This window comes from Salmo trutta, chromosome 30 (assembly GCF_901001165.1).
Source record: "Salmo trutta chromosome 30, fSalTru1.1, whole genome shotgun sequence".
NCBI lineage: Eukaryota > Metazoa > Chordata > Actinopteri > Salmoniformes > Salmonidae > Salmo > Salmo trutta.
The window spans coordinates 28270814-28293883 of NC_042986.1; the positions used below are offsets into that span (position 1 = coordinate 28270814).

The 23070-nt window shown below is 50.2% G+C and overlaps 1 protein-coding gene across 3 annotated transcripts; it reads left to right on the forward strand.

Moving 5' to 3' along the window:
• Window positions 1-403: 403 nt before the first annotated feature.
• On the forward strand, window positions 404-22460 carry brpf1 (bromodomain and PHD finger containing, 1). Of its 3 annotated transcripts, none has more exons than XM_029723674.1 (16): window positions 404-752; window positions 2072-2844; window positions 4840-5029; window positions 5363-5650; window positions 14313-14830; window positions 15758-15998; window positions 16266-16397; window positions 16535-16663; window positions 16772-17153; window positions 17300-17608; window positions 17787-18056; window positions 18916-19063; window positions 19191-19324; window positions 20904-21019; window positions 21186-21340; window positions 21939-22460. In XM_029723674.1, the coding sequence occupies exons 2-16, from the start codon at window positions 2117-2119 to the stop codon at window positions 22120-22122; spliced, it is 3924 nt and encodes a 1307-aa protein (XP_029579534.1). In that variant the 5' UTR covers window positions 404-752; window positions 2072-2116; the 3' UTR covers window positions 22123-22460. The 3 variants fall into 3 exon arrangements, with proteins under 3 accessions (XP_029579534.1, XP_029579535.1, XP_029579536.1); XM_029723675.1 differs by having other exon boundaries at window positions 20907-21019; XM_029723676.1 differs by having other exon boundaries at window positions 15758-15956.
• The last annotated feature ends 610 nt before the right edge of the window (window positions 22461-23070 follow it).

The following is a 23070-nucleotide window of genomic DNA, read 5'->3' on the forward strand; positions in this document are numbered from 1 at the left end:
CTATATATATATTGTCTTCCTTTGCCAGGCTATATGAAAATGTGTGCATACTGATCAAATAATCAATTTCAAACCAACCGTGCACATGTAACTCTAATCTGTCGTTTTCATATTCAAATGTATGGCGGAAACCCTCCATATATGATTTACGTTTCCACATTGGCAGATTCGCAAGTGACAAAAAGAAAAAACAATGATCTTAGAAGTTTTCATAAAATCGAATGTAGCGTATTTTATCCGTATGTTTTTCGTCTTTGGACATTCTATTCTTTATAGTGCATATTTATCCAGATGTATATTAAAAAGTGTGAAACTGATAGTTAGATTCGCCACACCGAAAAATAACAACAAAAGGAACCAAATTACATTTAACGGTGAAAACGTGACGCCACTTCCCTAGGTTTCCATTGGTTTCAAAAGTACACCTTCCTCAAACATCAAAGAATAGTACACATCGAAATTAGGGCCTAATTTCGATAATACACCATAGAACAAATCCTTTTCTATTTGACGAAAGTGCCCACACGCGCCTATGCCGTACAGCAGTGGCTGCCCCTTTTGTTCGCTGGAGTTCCTGAATTATTCCTATCACAATGAAATTACTAGGATATTGTGTTGTCGTGTAAATCATTTACCCCACATTTCTTGTGTTAAGATAGTGTTTTATATCATAAATAAATCGATCTGCAATCGTCCCATTTACCGAGCTGGAGTGAGATTTTGCAGCACGCAAGCTTGAGGAGCCCTGAGTAGTAAGTGTTTATTAATTCAGAGCTACATTGACTATGTATTCGTGGTGTCTAGAGAGAAATAGACTTACATTTGTAAGGTGTTTTATGATTTTTTTCAAAACGCAATGTATTTGTGCTTTGATTTATGTTACAATTTGCTTTTCGAATAGTTTCTTATCCTATATAGGTAGCGAGATAAGACCCAGGATTCTGAGTGCTACATTAATATAATTATGACATATTTATCTTTCCCTGTTAGTAAATGTAATTCCCCTAGAACCACATTGATGACTAAGGAAATGGTTTTGCTTTAGTTACATTAATAGGTTGCAATCAGGTAACACAGGGTGTTATTTTGTAGTGGCTTGGTTGATCAGGGTGAGGTCTAAACATTGTGGAGGGAAACATTGTATCAAGCTGATACATCATTTGAGCTGTTACATTGTATCACCTCGGGTTGTTGTCACCTGTAAGAATGGTTACAATGTTTCTCAGGCTTCTATAGATACAAATGTATCATTTTTCTGCCAACTAGCAACAATAGTTGCAATCTAGTGGATATAGCTATCTGGTTGCATTTGCAAGCTATAGTAAATTGCTACACATTTCGTTGGATCTTTGAGCACGTGAGTAGAATAACATAAGATTACGTTATCCAAATGAATACAGGGGCTAAACATTCGATCGATCAAGAGTAAAAGAGTCATTCATATGATTTATTATCTTATACATTGATTAGCTTGCCAGAGTTTTATCTGGTACTTCTGGTGAATATGTTTATTCAATGACAGTGGAGGCTATCGGCAGGTGTTTAGAAGTCTACTTTATGATTGATATAAAAGCATCTGGTCGAATCAACTTGAATGTATCTGTTATCTGTAATCCAACATTCCAAACGTGTAATTTATCTCGGTTGTCAAATCGATCCGGTTACTGGCTATCTAGCTAGCTTTTTGTGTCTTCAGTTTAAGATTTTAAACAATCTTTTATTCGTTAACATTGTTTCTTGTAACGGTAAGTAAGCAGTATTGCAAGTAAAATTTAATTTGCATTGATTTAGCTAGCAAGAAAAATTGTCAGACGCACCTGTCGTTGCCATGGTAAAGTTGACAACTATCCAGCCACGTGCCTGCTGTTTGCAGGGGTTTGTTTCCTAGAAATCAGCAAGACAACATGGAATAGCTTTTAGGATTCCAAAGGGCTAAAGGCAATGGACACAACTGTGTTGTTTTCAACATAGACTGACTTTTATTTTGACATAATACCCACTGGCATGTCTGTGTTTCAATTATGTTGAAGTGAGAGATGCCAACACCCTCCCCCTCCCCTCTCTGTCTTAGATGTAAGCTTGAACAGCTCCTGTCCCGGCAGTGGCCATCGGCACAATGGGGCTGGACTTTGACGTGAAGACTTTCTGCCACAACCTCCGAGCCACCAAGCCCCCTTACGAGTGCCCAGTGGAGACCTGTCGCAAGGTCTACAAGAGCTACAGCGGCATCGAGTACCACCTCTACCATTACGACCATGACAACCCCACGCCTGCACAGGGCATGCCCCAGAAGAAGAGGAAGGGGCGCCCCCCTCGCATGTCCCTGGTGGGGACCGGGGATGGGGAGGGAGGGCTGGGAAAGGGAGGTGGGCCAGGGCAGGCAGGGAACACCCCTGGGAGTCCTAATCAGTCAGAGCACTCCCACTCCCCAGGCAGGGAGACGATGACCTATGCCCAGGCCCAGCGCATGGTGGAGCTGGAGATCCATGGACACATCCACCGCATCAGCATCTTTGAGAACATTGACGTGGTATCAGAGGACGACAGTGGGGCCGAGGACCCTCCGTCCTTGGGCGGAGGTGGGGGAGGGGTGTGTAATGGGGGTGACAGCGGGGGAGGAGGGAGTGAGGTGGGGGGCAAGGACAGGCCAGACACCCCTGCTGCTAACGGGGGGAAGGCCACACCCAAGTCCGGGAAGCACAAGAGTAAAGAGAAGAAGAAGGAGGGATCGTCACACCACCACAGCGCTTCCTCTGGCCCAGCAGTCAAGCTGCCTGAGGTGGTGTACAGAGAGCTTGACCAGGAGAGGCCTGACGCACCCACACGACAGTCATCCTATTACAGGTCAGTCACAGTACCGCGCGACCCTCATCCTACTGCAGGTCAGTCATAGTACCACACGACCCTCATCCTACTACAGGTCAGTCACAGTACCGCGCGACCCTCATCCTACTGCAGGTCAGTCATAGTACCGCGCGACCCTCATCCTACTGCAGGTCAGTCATAGTACCACACGACCCTCATCCTACTACAGGTCAGTCACAGTACCGCGCGACCCTCATCCTACTGCAGGTCAGTCATAGTACCGCACGACCCTCATCCTACTGCAGGTCAATCATAGTATCACACAACCATCATTCTACTACAGGTCAGTCATAGTACCACACAACCATCATTCTACTACAGGTCAATCACAGTACCACACAACCATCATTCTACTACAGGTCAATCACAGTACCACACAACCATCATTCTACTACAGGTCAATCATAGTATCACACAGCCATCATTCTACTACAGGTCAATCATAGTACCACACAACCATCATTCTACTACAGGTCAATCATAGTACCACACAACCATCATTCTACTACAGGTCAGTCATAGTACCACACAACCATCATTCTACTACAGGTCAATCATAGTACCACACAACCATCATTCTACTACAGGTCAATCATAGTATCACACAACCATCATTCTACTACAGGTCAGTCATAGTACCACACAACCATCATTCTACTACAGGTCAATCATAGTACCACACAACCATCATTCTACTACAGGTCAATCATAGTATCACACAACCATCATTCTACTACAGGTCAATCATAGTACCACACAACCATCATTCTACTACAGGTCAATCATAGTACCACACAACCATCATTCTACTACAGGTCAATCATAGTACCACACAACCATCATTCTACTACAGGTCAGTCATAGTACCACACAACCATCATAGTACCACACAACCATCATTCTACTACAGGTCAATCACAGTATCACACAACCATCATTCTACTACAGGTCAGTCATAGTACCACACAACCATCATTCTACTACAGGTCAATCATAGTACCACACAACCATCATTCTACTACAGGTCAATCACAGTATCACACAACCATCATTCTACTACAGGTCAGTCATAGTACCACACAACCATCATTCTACTACAGGTCAGTCATAGTACCACACAACCATCATTCTACTACAGGTCAATCATAGTACCACACAACCATCATTCTACTACAGGTCAGTCATAGTACCACACAACCATCATTCTACTACAGGTCAATCATAGTACCACACAACCATCATTCTACTACAGGTCAGTCATAGTACCACACAACCATCATTCTACCACAGGTCAATCATAGTACCACACAACCATCATTCTACTACAGGTCAATCATAGTACCACACAACCATCATTCTACTACAGGTCAGTCATAGTATCACACAACCATCATTCTACTACAGGTCAGTCATAGTACCACACAACCATCATTCTACTACAGGTCAATCATAGTACCACACAACCATCATTCTACTACAGGTCAATCATAGTACCACACAACCATCATTCTACTACAGGTCAATCACAGTATCACACAACCATCATTCTACTACAGGTCAGTCATAGTACCACACAACCATCATTCTACTACAGGTCAATCACAGTACCACACAACCATCATTCTACTACAGGTCAATCACAGTATCACACAACCATCATTCTACTACAGGTCAGTCATAGTACCACACAACCATCATTCTACTACAGGTTAGTCATAGTACCACACAACCATCATTCTACTACAGGTCAGTCAGTCCTCTGTAGTTTAGTTGGTAGAGCATGGCTCATACGTAAACAATGTATGCACACATGACTAAGTCTCTTTGGATAAAAGTGTCTGCTAAATGGCATATATTATCATATTATAGTCAGTCACAGTACCCTGCCTCAGCTGATGGTATTGAAGGTCTGAATTTCCATACTCTGTCATTCCATTCCTCTCTGCTCTCTCCCCACACTTTCCTCTCTCTCAGGTACATAGATAAGTCGGTGGAGGAGTTGGATGAGGAGGTGGAGTATGACATTGATGAGGAGGACTATATCTGGCTGGACATCATGAATGACAAGCGGCGAAGTGACGGGGTGACGCCCATCCCCCAGGAGGTGTTTGAGTACCTCATGGACCGGCTGGAGAAGGAGTCTTACTTCGAGAGCCACAACAAGGTGACACACTAGATACTCTCTCTCTCTCTCTCTCTCTCTCTCTCTCTCTCTCTATATATATATATATATATATATATATATATATATATATATATCTGGGCCTGGCTCTGAATGACAGATTTTGTGTCATTCCAGCTTTTTTTCACCTTCTTTCCAGACATGATGTTGACTTGCTTTGTCTGTCACCTTCTGTTGGGTGTGTGGTGTACTGTATTGAGTGAGCAGTAGGATGTAAAATGGCATTAGCTGTGTGAGTCTGTTCCCCTAAATAGTTATCCCTTTACTTACCCTCTTGTCCATTTTCTACTCCACCTTTCCCCTCCTCTCTATCAGACGGACCCCAGCGCCCTGATCGACGAGGACGCCGTCTGCTGCATCTGTAACGACGGCGAGTGTCAGAACAGCAATGTGATCCTGTTCTGTGACATGTGTAACCTGGCCGTGCACCAGGAGTGTTACGGCGTGCCCTACATCCCTGAGGGCCAGTGGCTGTGTCGCCGCTGCCTCCAGTCCCCCAGCCGTGCCGTCGACTGTGCCCTCTGCCCCAACAAGGGTGGGGCCTTTAAACAGACGGACGATGCACGCTGGGCCCACGTGGTGTGTGCCCTCTGGATCCCCGAGGTGAGAGTGTGTGTGTGTGTGTGTGTGTGTGTGTGTGTGTGTGTGTGAAGGTAGGAGTGAGTGTGTGTGTGTGTGTGTGTGTGTGAAGGTAGGAGTGAGTGTGTGTGTGTGTGAAGGTAGGAGTGTGTGTGTGTGTGTGTGTGTGTGTGTGAAGGTAGGAGTGTGTGTGTGTGTGAAGGTAGGAGTGTGTGTGTGTGTGAAGGTAGGAGTGTGTGTGTGTGTGTGTGTGTGAGAAGGTAGGAGTGTGTGTGTGTGTGTGAAGGTAGGAGTGTGTGTGTGTGTGTGTGTGTGTGTGTGTGTGTGAAGGTAGGAGTGTGTGTGTGTGTGTGTGTGAAGGTAGGAGTGTGTGTGTGTGTGTGTGTGTGTGAAGGTAGGAGTGTGTGTGTGTGTGTGTGTGTGAAGGTAGGAGTGTGTGTGTGTGTGTGATGGTAGGAGTGTGTGTGTGTGTGTGTGTGTGTGTGTGAAGGTAGGAGTGTGTGTGTGTGTGTGTGTGTGAAGGTAGGAGTGTGTGTGTGTGTGTGTGTGATGGTAGAAGTGTGTGTGCGTATGATGGTAGGAGTGTGTGTGTGTGTGTGTGTGTGATGGTAGGAGTGTGTGTGTGTGATGGTAGGAGTGTGTGTGTGTGAAGGTAGGAGTGTGTGCGTGTGATGGTAGGAGTGTGTGCGTGTGATGGTAGGAGTGTGTGAGTGTGATGGTAGGAGTGTGTGTGAGTGTGATGGTAGGAGTGTGTGTGTGTGTGATGGTAGGAGTGTGTGTGTGTGTGATGGTAGGAGTGTGTGTGTGTGATGGTAGGAGTGTGTGTGTGTGTGATGGTAGGAGTGTGTGTGTGTGTGTGTGTGTGTGTGTGTGTGTGTGTGATGGTAGAAGTGTGTGTGCGTATGATGGTAGGAGTGTGTGTGTGTGTGTGTGAAGGTAGGAGTGTGTGTGTGTGTGTGTGTGATGGTAGGAGTGTGTGTGTGTGAAGGTAGGAGTGTGTGCGTGTGATGGTAGGAGTGTGTGCGTGTGATGGTAGGAGTGTGTGAGTGTGATGGTAGGAGTGTGTGTGAGTGTGATGGTAGGAGTGTGTGTGTGTGTGATGGTAGGAGTGTGTGTGTGTGTGATGGTAGGAGTGTGTGTGTGTGATGGTAGGAGTGTGTGTGTGTGTGATGGTAGGAGTGTGTGTGTGTGTGTGTGTGTGTGTGTGTGTGTGTGAAGGTAGGAGTGTGTGCGTGTGATGGTAGGAGTGTGTGTGATGGTAGGAGTGTGTGTGTGTGAAGGTAGGAGTGTGTGTGTGTGTGTGTGATGGTAGGAGTGTGTGCGTGTGAAGGTAGGAGTGTGTGTGTGTGTGTGTGTGTGATGGTAGGAGTGTGTGTGCGTGTGATGGTAGGAGTGTGTGTGTGTGATGGTAGGAGTGTGTGTGTGTGTGATGGTAGGAATGTGTGTGTGAGTGTGTGAAGCTAGGAGTGTGTGTGTGTGAAGGTAGGAGTGTGTGTGAAGGTAGGAGTGTGTGTGTGTGTGTGAAGGTACGAGTCTGTGTGTGTGTGTGTGTGTGATGGTAGGAGTGTGTGTGTGTGTGTGAGGGTAGGGGTGTGTGTGTGTGAGGGTAGGGGTGTGTGTGTGTGAGGGTAGGAGTGTGTGTGTGTGTGAGGGTAGGAGTGTGTGTGTGTGTGAGGGTAGGGGTGTGTGTGTGTGTGAGGGTAGGGCTGTGTGTGTGTATGTGAGGGTAGGGGTGTGTGTGTGAGGGTAGGGGTGTGTGTGTGAGGGTAGGGGTGTGTGTGAGGGTAGGGGTGTGTGTGTGTGTGTGAGGGTAGGGGTGTGTGTGTGTGAGGGTAGGGGTGTGTGTGTGAGGGTAGGGTGTGTGTGTGTGTGTGTGTGTGTGAGGGTAGGAGTGTGTGTGTGTGTGAGTGTGAGGGTAGGGGGGTGTGTGTGTGTGAGGGTAGGGATGTGTGTGTGTGTGTGTGTGTGTGTGTGAGGGTAGGGGTGTGTGTGTGTGTGTGTGTGAGGGTAGGGGTGTGTGTGTGTGTGAGGGTAGGGGGTGTGTGTGTGAGGATAGGGGTGTGTGTGTGAGGGTAGGGGTGTGTGTGTGAGGGTAGGGGTGTGTGTGTGAGGGTAGGGGTGTGTGTGTGAGGGTAGGGGTGTGTGTGTGAGGGTAGGGGTGTGTGTGTGAGGGTAGGGGTGTGTGTGTGAGGGTAGGGGTGTGTGTGTGTGAGGGTAGGGGTGTGTGTGTGTGAGGGTAGGGGTGTGTGTGTGAGGGTAGGGGTGTGTGTGTGTGAGGGTAGGGGTGTGTGTGTGTGAGGGTAGGAGTGTGTGTGTGTGAGGGTAGGAGTGTGTGTGTGTGAGGGTAGTGGTGTGTGTGTGAGGGTAGGAGTGTGTGTGAGGGTAGGGGTGTGTGTGTGAGGGTAGGGGTGTGTGTGTGAGGGTAGGGGTGTGTGTGAGGGTAGGGGTGTGTGTGAGGGTAGGGGTGTGTGTGTGAGGGTAGGAGTGTGTGTGTGAGGGTAGGGGTGTGTGTGTGTGAGGGTAGGGGTGTGTGTGTGAGGGTAGTGGTGTGTGTGTGAGGGTAGGAGTGTGTGTGAGGGTAGGGGTGTGTGTGTGAGGGTAGGGGTGTGTGTGTGAGGGTAGGGGTGTGTGTGTGAGGGTAGGAGTGTGTGTGTGAGGGTAGGAGTGTGTGTGTGAGGGTAGGAGTGTGTGTGTGAGGGTAGGGGTGTGTGTGTGAGGGTAGGGGTGTGTGTGTGAGGGTAGGGGTGTGTGTGTGAGGGTAGGAGTGTGTGTGTGAGGGTAGGAGTGTGTGTGTGAGGGTAGGAGTGTGTGTGTGAGGGTAGGAGTGTGTGTGTGTGTGTGTGTGTGTGTGAAGGTAGGAGTGTGTGCGTGTGATGGTAGGAGTGTGTGTGATGGTAGGAGTGTGTGTGTGTGAAGGTAGGAGTGTGTGTGTGTGTGTGTGTGTGTGTGTGTGTGATGGTAGGAGTGTGTGCGTGTGAAGGTAGGAGTGTGTGTGTGTGTGTGATGGTAGGAGTGTGTGTGCGTGTGATGGTAGGAGTGTGTGTGTGTGTGTGTGTGTGTGTGTGATGGTAGGAGTGTGTGTGTGTGATGGTAGGAGTGTGTGTGCGTGTGATGGTAGGAGTGTGTGTGTGTGTGTGTGTGTGTGTGTGTGTGTGTGTGAAGGTAGGAGTGTGTGTGTGTGTGTGTGTGTGTGATGGTAGGAGTGTGTGTGTGTGTGATGGTAGGAATGTGTGTGTGAGTGTGTGAAGCTAGGAGTGTGTGTGTGTGAAGGTAGGAGTGTGTGTGAAGGTAGGAGTGTGTGTGTGTGTGAAGGTACGAGTCTGTGTGTGTGTGTGTGTGATGGTAGGAGTGTGTGTGTGTGTGAGGGTAGGGGTGTGTGTGTGTGTGTGAGGGTAGGGGTGTGTGTGTGTGAGGGTAGGGGTGTGTGTGTGTGAGGGTAGGAGTGTGTGTGTGTGTGAGGGTAGGGGTGTGTGTGTGTGAGGGTAGGGGTGTGTGTGTGAGGGTAGGGGTGTGTGTGTGTGAGGGTAGGAGTGTGTGTGTGTGAGGGTAGGAGTGTGTGTGTGTGAGGGTAGTGGTGTGTGTGTGAGGGTAGGAGTGTGTGTGAGGGTAGGGGTGTGTGTGTGAGGGTAGGGGTGTGTGTGAGGGTAGGGGTGTGTGTGAGGGTAGGGGTGTGTGTGAGGGTAGGGGTGTGTGGTGTGAGGGTAGGAGTGTGTGTGTGAGGGTAGGAGTGTGTGAGGTAGGAGTGTGTGTGTGTGAGGGTAGGGGTGTGTGTGTGTGAGGGTAGGGGTGTGTGTGTGAGGGTAGTGGTGTGTGTGTGAGGGTAGGAGTGTGTGTGAGGGTAGGGGTGTGTGTGTGAGGGTAGGGGTGTGTGTGTGAGGGTAGGGGTGTGTGTGTGAGGGTAGGGGTGTGTGTGTGAGGGTAGGAGTGTGTGTGTGAGGGTAGGAGTGTGTGTGTGAGGGTAGGAGTGTGTGTGTGAGGGTAGGGGTGTGTGTGTGAGGGTAGGGGTGTGTGTGTGAGGGTAGGAGTGTGTGTGTGAGGGTAGGTGTGTGTGTGTGAGGGTAGGAGTGTGTGTGTGTGTGTGTGTGTGTGTGTGTGAAGGTAGGAGTGTGTGCGTGTGATGGTAGGAGTGTGTGTGATGGTAGGAGTGTGTGTGTGTGAAGGTAGGAGTGTGTGTGTGTGTGTGTGTGTGTGATGGTAGGAGTGTGTGCGTGTGAAGGTAGGAGTGTGTGTGTGTGTGTGATGGTAGGAGTGTGTGTGCGTGTGATGGTAGGAGTGTGTGTGTGTGTGTGTGTGTGTGTGTGTGTGTGTGTGTGTGTGTGTGTGTGTGATGGTAGGAGTGTGTGTGTGTGATGGTAGGAGTGTGTGTGCGTGTGATGGTAGGAGTGTGTGTGTGTGTGTGTGTGTGTGTGTGTGTGTGTGTGTGTGTGTGTGAAGGTAGGAGTGTGTGTGTGTGTGTGTGTGTGTGATGGTAGGAGTGTGTGTGTGTGTGATGGTAGGAATGTGTGTGTGAGTGTGTGAAGCTAGGAGTGTGTGTGTGTGAAGGTAGGAGTGTGTGTGAAGGTAGGAGTGTGTGTGTGTGTGAAGGTACGAGTCTGTGTGTGTGTGTGTGTGATGGTAGGAGTGTGTGTGTGTGTGAGGGTAGGGGTGTGTGTGTGTGAGGGTAGGGGTGTGTGTGTGTGTGAGGGTAGGGGTGTGTGTGTGAGGGTAGGGGTGTGTGTGTGTGTGAGGGTAGGTGTGTGTGTGTGTGAGGGTAGGGGTGTGTGTGTGTGTGTGTGTGTGTGTGTGTGTGTGGAGGGTAGGGGTGTGTGTGTGTGTGTGTGTGTGTGTGTGTGAGGGTAGGGGTGTGTGTGTGTGTGTGTGTGTGTGAGGGTAGGGGTGTGTGTGTGTGTGAGGGTAGGGGTGTGTGTGTGTGTGTGTGTGTGTGTGTGTGTGTGTGTGTGTGTGTGTGTGTGTGTGTGTGAGGGTAGGAGTGTGTGTGTGTGTGTGAGGGTAGGGGTGTGTGTGTGAGGGTAGGGGTGTGTTTGAGGGTAGGGCTGTGTGTGTGTATGTGAGGGTAGGGGTGTGTGTGTGAGGGTAGGGGTGTGTGTGTGAGGGTAGGGGTGTGTGTGTGAGGGTAGGGGTGTGTGTGAGGGTAGGGGTGTGTGTGTGTGTGTGAGGGTAGGGGTGTGTGTGTGTGTGAGGGTAGGGGTGTGTGTATAGGGGAGTGTGTGTGTGTGTGTGTGTGTGAGGGTAGGGGTGTGTGTGTGTGTGTGAGGGTAGGGGTGTGTGTGAGTGTGAGGGTAGGGGGGTGTGTGTGTGTGAGGGTAGGGGTGTGTGTGTGTGTGTGTGTGAGGGTAGGGGTGTGTGTGTGTGTGAGGGTAGGGGTGTGTGTGTGTGTGTGAGGGTAGGGGGTGTGTGTGTGAGTGAGGGTAGGGGGTGTGTGTGTGAGTGAGGGTAGGGGTGTGTGTGTGAGGGTAGGGTGTGTGTGTGAGGGTAGGGGTGTGTGTGTGAGGGTAGGAGTGTGTGTGAGGGTAGGGGTGTGTGTGTGAGGGTAGGGGTGTGTGTGAGGGTAGGTGTGTGTGTGAGGGTAGGAGTGTGTGTGTGTGAGGGTAGGGGTGTGTGTGAGGGTAAGGGTGTGTGTGTGAGGGTAGGAGTGTGTGTGAGGGTAGGGGTGTGTGTGTGAGGGTAGGGGTGTGTGTGTGAGGGTAGGGGTGTGTGTGTGAGGGTAGGGGTGTGTGTGTGAGGGTAGGGGTGTGTGTGTGAGGGTAGGGGTGTGTGTGTGAGGGTAGGAGTGTGTGTGTGAGGGTAGGGGTGTGTGTGTGTGAGGGTAGGGGTGTGTGTGTGTGAGGGTAGGGGTGTGTGTGTGAGGGTAGGGGTGTGTGTGTGAGGGTAGGAGTGTGTGTGAGGGTAGGGGTGTGTGTGTGAGGGTAGGGGTGTGTGTGCGAGGGTAGGGGTGTGTGTGTGAGGGTAGGAGGGTGTGTGAGGGTAGGAGTGTGTGTGTGAGGGTAGGAGTGTGTGTGTGAGGGTAGGAGTGTGTGTGTGAGGGTAGGAGTTTGTGTGTGAGGGTAGGGGTGTGTGTGTGAGGGTAGGGGTGTGTGTGTGAGGGTAGGGGTGTGTGTGTGAGGGTAGGGGTGTGTGTGTGAGGGTAGGAGTGTGTGTGTGAGGGTAGCAGTGTGTGTGTGTGAGGGTAGGAGTGTGTGTGTGAGGGTAGGAGTGTGTGTGAGGGTAGGGGTGTGTGTGTGAGGTAGGGGTGTGTGTGTGAGGGTAGGGGTGTGTGTGTGAGGGTAGGTGTGTGTGTGAGGGTAGGGGTGTGTGTGTGTGAGGGTAGGGGTGTGTGTGTGTGAGGGTAGGGGTGTGTGTGTGAGGGTAGGAGTGTGTGTGAGGGTAGAGTGTGTGTGTGAGGGTAGGGGTGTGTGTGTGAGGGTAGGGGTGTGTGTGAGGGTAAGGGTGTGTGTGTGAGGGTAGGAGTGTGTGTGTGAGGGTAGGAGTGTGTGTGTGAGGGTAGGAGTGTGTGTGTGAGGGTAGGGGTGTGTGTGTGTGAGGGTAGGGGTGTGTGTGTGAGGGTAGGGGTGTGTGTGTGAGGGTAGGGGTGTGTGAGGGTAGGAGTGTGTGTGAGGGTAGGGGTGTGTGTGCGAGGGTAGGGGTGTGTGTGCGAGGGTAGGGGTGTGTGTGCGAGGGTAGGGGTGTGTGTGCGAGGGTAGGGGTGTGTGTGCGAGGGTAGGAGTGTGTGTGCGAGGGTAGGGGTGTGTGTGCGAGGGTAGGGGTGTGTGTGTGTGTGTGTGTGTGTGATGGTAGGAGTGTGTGCGTGTGAAGGTAGGAGTGTGTGTGTGTGTGTGTGATGGTAGGAGTGTGTGTGCGTGTGATGGTAGGAGTGTGTGTGTGTGTGTGTGTGTGTGTGTGTGTGTGTGTGTGTGTGTGAAGGTAGGAGTGTGTGCGTGTGTGATGGTAGGAGTGTGTGTGTGTGTGTGATGGTAGGAATGTGTGTGTGAGTGTGTGAAGCTAGGAGTGTGTGTGTGTGAAGGTAGGAGTGTGTGTGAAGGTAGGAGTGTGTGTGTGTGTGAAGGTACGAGTCTGTGTGTGTGTGTGTGTGATGGTAGGAGTGTGTGTGTGTGTGTGTGTGAGGGTAGGGGTGTGTGTGTGTGAGGGTAGGGGTGTGTGTGTGTGAGGGTAGGGGTGTGTGTGTGTGAGGGTAGGAGTGTGTGTGTGTGTGAGGGTAGGAGTGTGTGTGTGTGTGAGGGTAGGGGTGTGTGTGGTGTGAGGGTAGGGGTGTGTGTGTGTGTGTGTGTGTGAGGGTAGAGGTGTGTGTGTGTGTGAGGGTAGAGGTGTGTGTGTGTGTGAGGGTAGGGGTGTGTGTGTGAGGGTAGGGGTGTGTGTGTGAGGGTAGGGGTGTGTGTGTGAGGGTAGGGGTGTGTGTGTGAGGGTAGGAGTTTGTGTGTGTGAGGGTAGGGGTGTGTGTGTGAGGGTAGGGGTGTGTGTGTGAGGGTAGGGGTGTGTGTGTGAGGGTAGGGGTGTGTGTGTGAGGGTAGGGGTGTGTGTGTGAGGGTAGGGGTGTGTGTGTGAGGGTAGGAGTGTGTGTGAGGGTAGGGGTGTGTGTGTGAGGGTAGGGGTGTGTGTGTGAGGGTAGGGGTGTGTGTGAGGGTAGGGGTGTGTGTGTGAGGGTAGGAGTGTGTGTGAGGGTAGGGGTGTGTGTGTGAGGGTAGGGGTGTGTGTGTGAGGGTAGGGGTGTGTGTGTGGAGGGTAGGAGTGTGTGTGTGAGGGTAGGGGTGTGTGTGTGTGAGGGTAGGGGTGTGTGTGTGAGGGTAGGGGTGTGTGTGTGAGGGTAGGAGTGTGTGTGTGAGGGTAGGAGTGTGTGTGAGGGTAGGGGTGTGTGTGCGAGGGTAGGGGTGTGTGTGCGAGGGTAGGGGTGTATGTGCGAGGGTAGGGGTGTGTGTGCGAGGGTAGGGGTGTGTGTGCGAGGGTAGGAGTGTGTGTGCGAGGGTAGGAGTGTGTGTGCGAGGGTAGGGGTGTGTGTGCGAGGGTAGGGGTGTGTGTGTGAGGGTAGGGGTGTGTGTGTGAGGGTAGGAGTGTGTGTGTGAGGGTAGGACTGTGTGTGTGAGGGTAGGAGTGTGTGTGTGAGGGTAGGGGTGTGTGTGTGAGGGTAGGAGTGTGTGTGTGTGAGGGTAGGGGTGTGTGTGTGAGGGTAGGGGTGTGTGTGTGAGGGTAGGAGTTTGTGTGTGAGGGTAGGGGTGTGTGTGTGAGGGTAGGGGTGTGTGTGTGTGAGGGTAGGGGTGTGTGTGTGAGGGTAGGAGTGTGTGTGTGAGGGTAGGAGTGTGTGTGTGAGGGTAGGGGTGTGTGTGAGGGTAGGGGTGTGTGTGTGAGGGTAGGGGTGTGTGTGTGAGGGTAGGGTTGTGTGTGTGAGGGTAGGGGTGTGTGTGTGAGGGTAGGAGTGTGTGTGTGTGAGGGTAGGAGTGTGTGTAGGAGTGTGTGTGTGAGGGTAGGAGTGTGTGTGTGAGGGTAGGAGTGTGTGTGTGAGGGTAGGGGTGTGTGTGTGAGGGTAGGAGTGTGTGTGTGAGGGTAGGAGTGTGTGTGTGTGAGGGTAGGGGTGTGTGTGTGAGGGTAGGGGTGTGTGCATGCTGTGCATGTCTCTAGTCTGTCCTGTTGACAGTCCTGTTGCAATGAATGTGGCTGATCTCCTCACCTCTTTCTCCCTCTCCTTCTCTCTCCCCAGGTGTGTTTTGCCAACACAGTCTTCCTGGAGCCCATCGACAGCATCGAGCACATCCCCCCGGCCCGCTGGAAGCTCACCTGCTACATCTGCAAGCAGCGCGGCTCAGGGGCCTGCATTCAGTGCCACAAGGCCAACTGCTATACAGCCTTCCACGTGACCTGTGCCCAGCAGGCCGGCCTCTACATGAAGATGGAGCCCGTCAGGGAGACCGGCGCCAATGGCACCTCATTCAGCGTCCGCAAGACCGCCTACTGCGACATCCACACCCCGCCCGGCTTAGCACGCCCCCTCGGAGGGGTGGGAGGGGCTAGCATGGGCTCCTCCCACAGTGAAGGCGAGCTGGAAGAGGACGATGAGCCCAGTATAGGTCACGATGACGACACCAAGGGCTGGAGCTCAGAGCGGGCAAAGAGGGCCAAGGCCAAGTCCAGACTGAAGATGAAGAGAGCCAGGAAGATACTGGCTGAGAAGAGGAATGCAGCGCCCGTGGTGTCTGTGCCCTGTATACCCCCACACAGGTACTCACACACACACACCCTGTATACCCCCACACAGGTACTCACTCACACACCCTGTATACCCCCACACAGGTACTCACTCACACACCCTGTATACCCCCACACAGGTACTCACACACACACACCCTGTATACCCCCACACAGGTACTCACACACACACACCCTGTATACCCCCACACAGGTACTCACTCACACACCCTGTATACCCCCACACAGGTACTCACTCACACACCCTGTATACCCCCACACAGGTACACACACACACACACACCCTGTATACCCCCACACAGGTACTCACTCACACACCCTGTATACCCCCACACAGGTACTCACTCACACACCCTGTATACCCCCACACAGGTACTCACTCACACACCCTGTATACCCCCACACAGGTACTCACTCACACACCCTGTATACCCCCACACAGGTACACACTCACACACCCTGTATACCCCCACACAGGTACTCACTCACACACCCTGTATACCTCCACACAGGTACTCACACACACACCCTGTATACCCCCACACAGGTACTCACACACACACCCTGTATACCCCCACACAGGTACTCACTTACACACCCTGTATACCCCCACACAGGTACTCACACACACACCCTGTATACCCCCACACAGGTACTCACACACACACCCTGTATACCCCCACACAGGTACTCACTCACACACCCTGTATACCCCCACACAGGTACTCACTCACACACCCTGTATACCCCCACACAGGTACTCACACACACACCCTGTATACCCCCACACAGGTACTCACTCACACACCCTGTATACCCCCACACAGGTACTCACTCACTTACACATACTCACTGCAGACACAAAGGCATACCGATTCAGACCTCACATACTCTCCCAGTCTCTTCAGTCCTACCATCTCCCTGTGTGTTCCTCCCCAGGCTCAGTAAGATCACCAGTAACCTGACAGTGCCCAGGAAGAGCCAGTTTATGCAGCGACTGCACAGTTACTGGACCCTGAAGAGGCAGAGCCGGAATGGTGTCCCTCTGCTGCGGCGGCTCCAGACCCACCTGCAGTCACAGCGCAACACGGAGCAGCTACAGCCACAGCCGCAGGCGCCACAGTCGCAGGTTCCCACGGTAACCACCACACAGTCTCTGTCTGGTGTTGTTATCACAGCGGTAGGGAGAATACTACTAGAAGCTCTGCATGTGTTTGGACTGAAGTGTGCCGGCTTTTCAGAGACAGAAGGAAAGAGTGTGCTCTGTTTATGTAAATGCTAAGGTTGCATTGTCTCAGGCGATTGCCTTGTTTGATTCTGCTGTGATGTAGTGGCTGTGGTGCTGCTTCCTGATTTAACTATGTATGCAGGCTTACTGGTGTGTAACACTGCCAAACTAACCAGTTTGTGTGTGTTTATTTTGTGTGTGTGTGTGTTGGGGCCCCAGAGGGACAGTGAGGAGAATAACTTGGCTCTGAAGGAGCAGCTGAAAGCATGGCAGAGACTGAGACATGACCTGGAGAGAGCCAGACTACTGGTGGAGCTCATCCGTAAGAGAGAGAAACTCAAGAGAGAGACGGTGAGACACACACACACTCCTCACATCCTTACTTCATGCACACGTTTGTATATTGGCACGTGAACACACACTTGACATCTGTCCGTTTGCACAGTGAGCAGGTGTGCGGACACACGTTGATCTGTCTGTGTGTTCAGATCAAGGTGCAGCAGATGGCGCTAGAGATGCAGCTGTCTCCCTTCCTGGTCCTGCTGAGGAACACCCTGGAACAGCTACAGGACAGAGACACCAGCAACTTCTTCACTGAGCCTGTCCCCCTGGCCGAGGTAACACACACACACACTCACACACACGCACACACTCTGACACCCCTTTGTGTTATCTCACACATACTGTGGCCGGTGGGGTTTAACCCCTAACCTCTCTCTCCTCAGGTGCCAGACTACCTGGACCACATCGAGAGGCCAATGGACTTCCAGACCATGTGGAACCTACTAGAGGCTCACCGCTACCTCAGCTTCGAAGCCTTTGAGGCAGACTTCGGCCTCATTGTCAACAATTGCCTCAAATACAACGCCAAGGACACAGTGTTCTACCGCGCTGCTCTGCGCCTCCGGGAGATGGGCGGGGCCGTGATCAGGACTGCCCGCAGACAGGCAGAGCGAATCGGCTTGGACTATGACACAGGTATGCACCTCCCTCGAGAGCCCAGCCCGGACAGCCAACGTGACAGAGAGAGAGACCGAGAGAGGGACAGGGACCAGGAACGAGAGAGGGACGGAGACGGAGATAGGCCGCTGTCTTCCAATGAGGATGGTGAGTGGCTTAGAGTCCTGTATTATCACCAGATGTTCTACTCCCCCTTCTCCTTTTCTTAAAGTTGTACTCTTCCACTTAAGTTATTATGTTGCTGTATAGCCGTGTGGGATTCTGTAGTTGTTACATTTCTCTCTGTCCCTTAGACCTGCTCTTACCAGAGAACCGGCGGCGGCTGCCATTGGAGGAGCAGCTGTGTTTCCTTCAGGCGCGCTTTGATGAGGTCAGCTCAGGGAAGCACAGCATTGGTCGGTCGCGGCGTGCCAAAGCCCTGAGGAAAGAAATGACGGTCATCAAGAGGAAACTTGCCCACCAGAGAGAGGGAGGCTCAGGCATGGGGGGCAGGGACTCAGGGGGTGGGGGGGACAGGGGACCATCCCTCCCCCATCACCCCTCATCCACGGGACGCCACGACGAGGGGGAAGAGAGCAGCAGTCAGGAGATCAGTGGCAAAGGTGAGACTGAGGGGATATCTAAACTAAGCTCAGTGTACACGCTCCAGAATTAATTTACAAATTAATCTCACATAGGCTTAGCAATACTTATCATGTCTAACTCTCATTATGTTAGATTTATGAAATAACATTTTCAGTCTCTGTCTCCCTGCTTCTCCCTCCTCCTCTCTCTCTGCAGATTTAAGTGCATCGTCCTCGGCTCTCGCTCCAGAGGTGGGACGTCGTACCTCTGTCCTCTTCTCCAAGAAGAACCCCAAAATGGCCGGACCCCCCAAGAGGCCGGGCCGTCCCCCTAAGAACAGGGACGTGGGACACGGAGGGGCAGGGGTGAACCCCAGTCCAATAGGTCCCCCTCAGCTGGCCCTCTTGTCTCCCCCTCGGCAGAGGAAGAGACCCCACAGCAGCTCCAGCTCTGAGAGCGACAGTGATATCGACAACCTTCTCCCGAGTAAGACACGCACAATCAAACCAATCACATACACAATCACACTAGGCCTGTACAACATTATTACATTGTCATTACTCTTATCTTTTAACGGTTACGACTCTTTAAGGTCAGTCTAGTAACTGTAACGACTCTTTAAGGTCAGTCTAGTAACTGTAACGACTCTCTAAGGTCAGTCTAGTAACTGTAACGACTCTCTAAGGTCAGTCTAGTAACTGTAACGACTCTCTAAGGTCAGTCTAGTAACTGTAACGACTCTTTAAGGTCAGTCTAGTAACTGTAACGACTCTTTAAGGTCAGTCTAGTAACTGTAACGACTCTCTAAGGTCAGTCTAGTAACTGTAACGACTCTTTAAGGTCAGTCCAGTAACTGTAACGACTCTCTAAGGTCAGTCCAGTAACTGTAACGACTCTCTAAGGTCAGTCTAGTAACTGTAACGACTCTTTAAGGTCAGTCTAGTAACTGTAACGACTCTCTAAGGTCAGTCTAGTAACTGTAACGACTCTCTAAGGTCAGTCTAGTAACTGTAACGACTCTCTAAGGTCAGTCTAGTAACTGTAACGGTTACGACTCTCTAAGGTCAGTCTAGTAACTGTAACGGTTATGACTCTCTAAGGTCAGTCTAGTAACTGTAACGGTTATGACTCTCTAAGGTCAGTCTAGTAACTGTAACGACTCTCTAAGGTCAGTCTAGTAACTGTAACGACTCTCTAAGGTCAGTCTAGTAACGGTAACGGTTACGACTTGATAAGGTCAGTCTAGTAACTGTAACGGTTATGACTCGATAAGGTCAGTCTAGTAACTGTAACGACTCTCTAAGGTCAGTCTAGTAACTGTAACGGTTACGACGTTATCTGCTAGGCCTGCCCACTAACGGTTTTGGCGGGGCCAACCAGCCGGTGACGGAGAGTTTTCGGGTGTACAGGAACGAGAGGAGCCTTCCTCGATCCAGCTCTGACTCTGAATCCACCACCAGCAGCAGCAGTAGTGCTGCCTCTGACAGAACCAGGTAATCATGGACACACACTGTGATATTTATACACAGCCACATAGTCAAACACAACTGCACTGTCTATTATGCACACATTTGGTTTAGGATGAATGAATGACTCTCTTTTTGTCTTTCTCTCTCTCAGTACCACTCCGTCTAAGCAGGGCCGGGGGAAGCAGTCGTTCTCTCGTTCAGCCTTCCAGGAGGACAGCAGTGAGGAGACATCAGGGACAGAGAACGACTCCTACTCTGTGGGAGGGTCACGCAGCGTCTCACACTGTGAGTACCACACATACACACACATACATGCATTGGCATGCATGCACTTATCTGTCTTCGTCAATCTCATCTATCGTGCCACCTCTAACTCTCATTTTCCCAAAGTGTGTGTGTTTAGGAGGTATACACAGTGCCTTCGGAAAGAATTCAGACCCCCTGACTTTTTCCACATTTTGTTAGGCCTTATTCTAAAATTGTAAATCATTTTTTCCCTCATCAATCTACACACAATAACCCATAATGACGAAGCAAAAACAGGAATTGAAAACTGAAATATCACATTTGCATAAGTATTCAGACCCTTTACTCAGTACTTTATTGAAGCACCTTTGGCAGCGATTACAGTCTCGAGTATGATTCTGCAAGCTTGGCACACTTGTATTTGGGGAGTTTCTCCCACTCTTCTCTGCAGATCCTTTCAAGCTCTGTCAGGTTGGATGTGGAGTGTCGCTGCACAGCTATTTTCAGGTCTCTCCAGAGATGTTCGATCGGGTTCAAGTCCGGGCTCTGGCTGGGCCACTCACGGACATTGAGACTTGTCCCGAAGCCACTCTTGCGTTGCCTTGGCTGTGTCCTTAGGGTCATTGTCCTGTTGGAAGGTGAACCTTCACTCCAGTCTGAGGTCCTGAGCGCTTTGGGGCAGCATGATGCTGCCACCACCATGCTTCACCATAGGGATGGTTCCAGGTTTCCTCCAGAAGTGACTCTTGGCATTCAGGCCAAAGAGTTCAATCTTGGTTTCATCAAACTAGAGAATCTTTTTCTCATGGTCTGAGAGTCTTTCGGTGCCTTTTGGCAAACTCCAAGCGGGCTGTCATGTGACTTTTACTGAGGAGTGGCTTCTGTCTGGCCACACTACCATAAAGGGAGGACTGGTGGAGTGCTGCAGAGATGGTTGTCCTTCTGGAAGTTTCTTCCATCTCCTCAGAGGAACTGAGCTCTGTCAGAGTGACCATCGGGTTCTTGGTCAACCTCCCTGACCAAGGCCCTTCTCTCCCGATTGCTCAATTTGGCCGGGTGGCCAGCTCTAGTAAGAGTCTTGGTGGTTCCAAACTTCTTCCATTTAAGAATGATGGAGGCCACTGTGTTCTTGGGGACCTTCAATGCTTCAGAAATGTTTTGGTACCCTTCCCCAGATATGTTTCTTCGACACAATCCTGTCTCGGAGCTCTACGTAAAATTCCTTCAACCTCTTGGCTTGGTTTTTGCTCTGCCGTGCACTGTCAACTGCGGGACCTTATATAGACAGGTGTGTGCCTTTCCAAATCATGTCAAATCAATTTAATTTACCACAGGTGGACTCCAATCAAGTTGTAGAAATCGCAAGGATGATCAATGGAAACAGGATGCACCTGAGCTCAATTTCGAGTCTCATAGCAAAGGGTCTGAATACTTTAGTAAATAAGGTATTTCAGTTTTTTTTTTTTTTAATTAGCAAAAATGTCTAAACATGTTTTCGATTTGTCATAACGGGCTATTGTGTGTAGATTTTCAAATAAGTCTAATGTAACAAAATGTGGGAAAAGTCAAGGGGTCTGCATAGTTTCCGTGATTGTGATGTATTGGGTGTTTCTCTCAGTAGGGTGGGGACGGGGCCGATCAGGTTGTAGGACGCCATCAGATGACTACTCTTCCCTTGATGCTCTGGACCTGGTGTGGGCCAAGTGTAGAGGCTATCCTTCATACCCTGCTTTGGTAATCCAGCCATGGATGTACACACACATATTAGGATAAACTATGGTTGACATTTCCATTCGGCTACAAGTTGCTAGTATCTCATACCAACCAATACCATGAAACTTAAAACTATTGTATTTACTTGTCCTGTACCCTCCCTCTAACCCTTCCCCTCCCCCTGTAGATCATAGATCCTAAAATGCCCAGTGAGGGGGTATTCCACAGAGGGGTTCCTATCCCCGTGCCCCCTCTGGAGGTCCTGAAGCTGGGGGAGCAGATGACCCAAGAGGCCCGGGAACACCTCTTCCTGGTACTCTTTTTCGACAACAAGAGAACCTGGTCAGTACACTGTCTGTCTCTCTCTCAGTCCTCTGTGTTTGTCTTTCTCTGCCCCTCGCTCTCTCTTCCCCCGCTTTCTTCTTTCTTTCCTCCCTCTCTCTCTCTTCTCTCTGTCTTTGTTCTCACTCATTTTCCCCCTTCTCTCTCTCATGTGAACCTCTATCCCTCTCTCACACTAGTGGAGAAGTGTTGTTTTGAAGGCTTCTCATTCTATATCCCAGTGGAGGCAGCGGAGAACCCAGAATCAGAGTGTAGCAGCAAACCTCATTCTGTAGTCAACAATGTGCAGCTCAGCGGCATTAAATCATTTCAAAAGGCTGTCTGCACGTAGTACAAGAGCAAAGGATGTTGTTTTTTTTACATAGAAATGCAAGAAAGCAACAAAAAAATCCATCTCTCGCTAGCAGAAGTGGGTCAGGGGTGATTGAAGAGGACGCTTTGAGAGAGAACAAAGAGAGAAAATACACTTTGTTTTAGGTCACGACACAACACACAGCAGTTAGTGCTGCACTGTGGGTGTGGGTGGATAATTACCTACCTGTGAGACAGTGTTTCTAACCCTGTGTGTGTGTATGTGTGTGTGTGTGTGTGTCTGAAGGCAGTGGCTGCCGCGTTCTAAGCTGGTTCCTCTGGGGGTGGACCGGGAGCTGGACAAGGAGAAGATGCTGGAGGGAAGGAAGTCCAACATCCGCAAGTCAGTGCAGGTGGCCTACCACCGCGCCATGCAGCATCGCAACAAGGTCCAGGGAGACCCCAGCAGCGACACCAGCGACAGCGACTGAGCACTCGCACACATATGCATGGGCTGCACACTCACACAGATATGCCCAACACACAGACACACACACACACGTCTTTGCTGGCCTCCCCAGCTATTGATAGGGTATTGGTTTCAGATCTGTGGGTTTTTATCTACCCTGTGGCCTTGGAGAGCCTAGCACCCAGCACAATATGCCAGTAATACCTATTGGAAAGCACATGCAACACTCTCTTTCCAACACACACACACACACACGTTGTTGGCACACACAGTGGTATTTAATCTGAGATGTAAAATATGTATTTAAGAGAATTGAAACAAAAAGGGTATTAAGAAAAAAATATATTCCCAGAATCATGATTGGGAATTGTCCTTGTATATGGTTGATATGAGTATTTACCAGCGACTGAAGAACATGGGCTGCAGAAGGTCACATCACACAGATATGCACACACACACACACACACACACACACACACACACACACACATATATATATATATATATATATATATATATATATATATATATATATATATATATATATATATACACACACACACAGTTGAAGTCGGAAGTTTACATACACTTAGGTTGGAGTCATTAAAACTTGTTATTCAACCACTACACACATTTCTTGTTAACAAACTGTAGTTTTGGCAAGTCAATTAGGACATCTACTTTGTGCATGACACAAGTAATTTTTCCAACAATTGTTTACAGACAGATTATTTCACTTATAATTCACTGTATCACAATTCCAGTGGGTCAGAAGTTAACATACACTAAGTTGACTGGGCCTTTTAAACAGCTTGGAAAATACCAGAAAATGATGTCATGGCTTTAGAAGCTTCTGATAGGCTAATTGACATCATTTGAGTCAATTGGAGGTGTACCTGTGGATGTATTCCAAGGCCTACCTTCAAACTCAGTGACTCTTTGCTTGACATCATGGGAAAATCAAAATAAA

Bases quoted from the DNA above. Each gene is read 5' to 3' on its own strand.
- brpf1 (XM_029723674.1), top strand. From the start codon at position 2,117: ATGGGGCTGGACTTTGACGTGAAGACTTTCTGCCACAACCTCCGAGCC. The intron at 14,831-15,757 runs GTACTCACACAC...GTTCCTCCCCAG, and splicing joins CCCTGTATACCCCCACACAG to GCTCAGTAAGATCACCAGTA. The intron at 17,154-17,299 runs GTGAGTGGCTTA...TCTGTCCCTTAG, and splicing joins GCTGTCTTCCAATGAGGATG to ACCTGCTCTTACCAGAGAAC.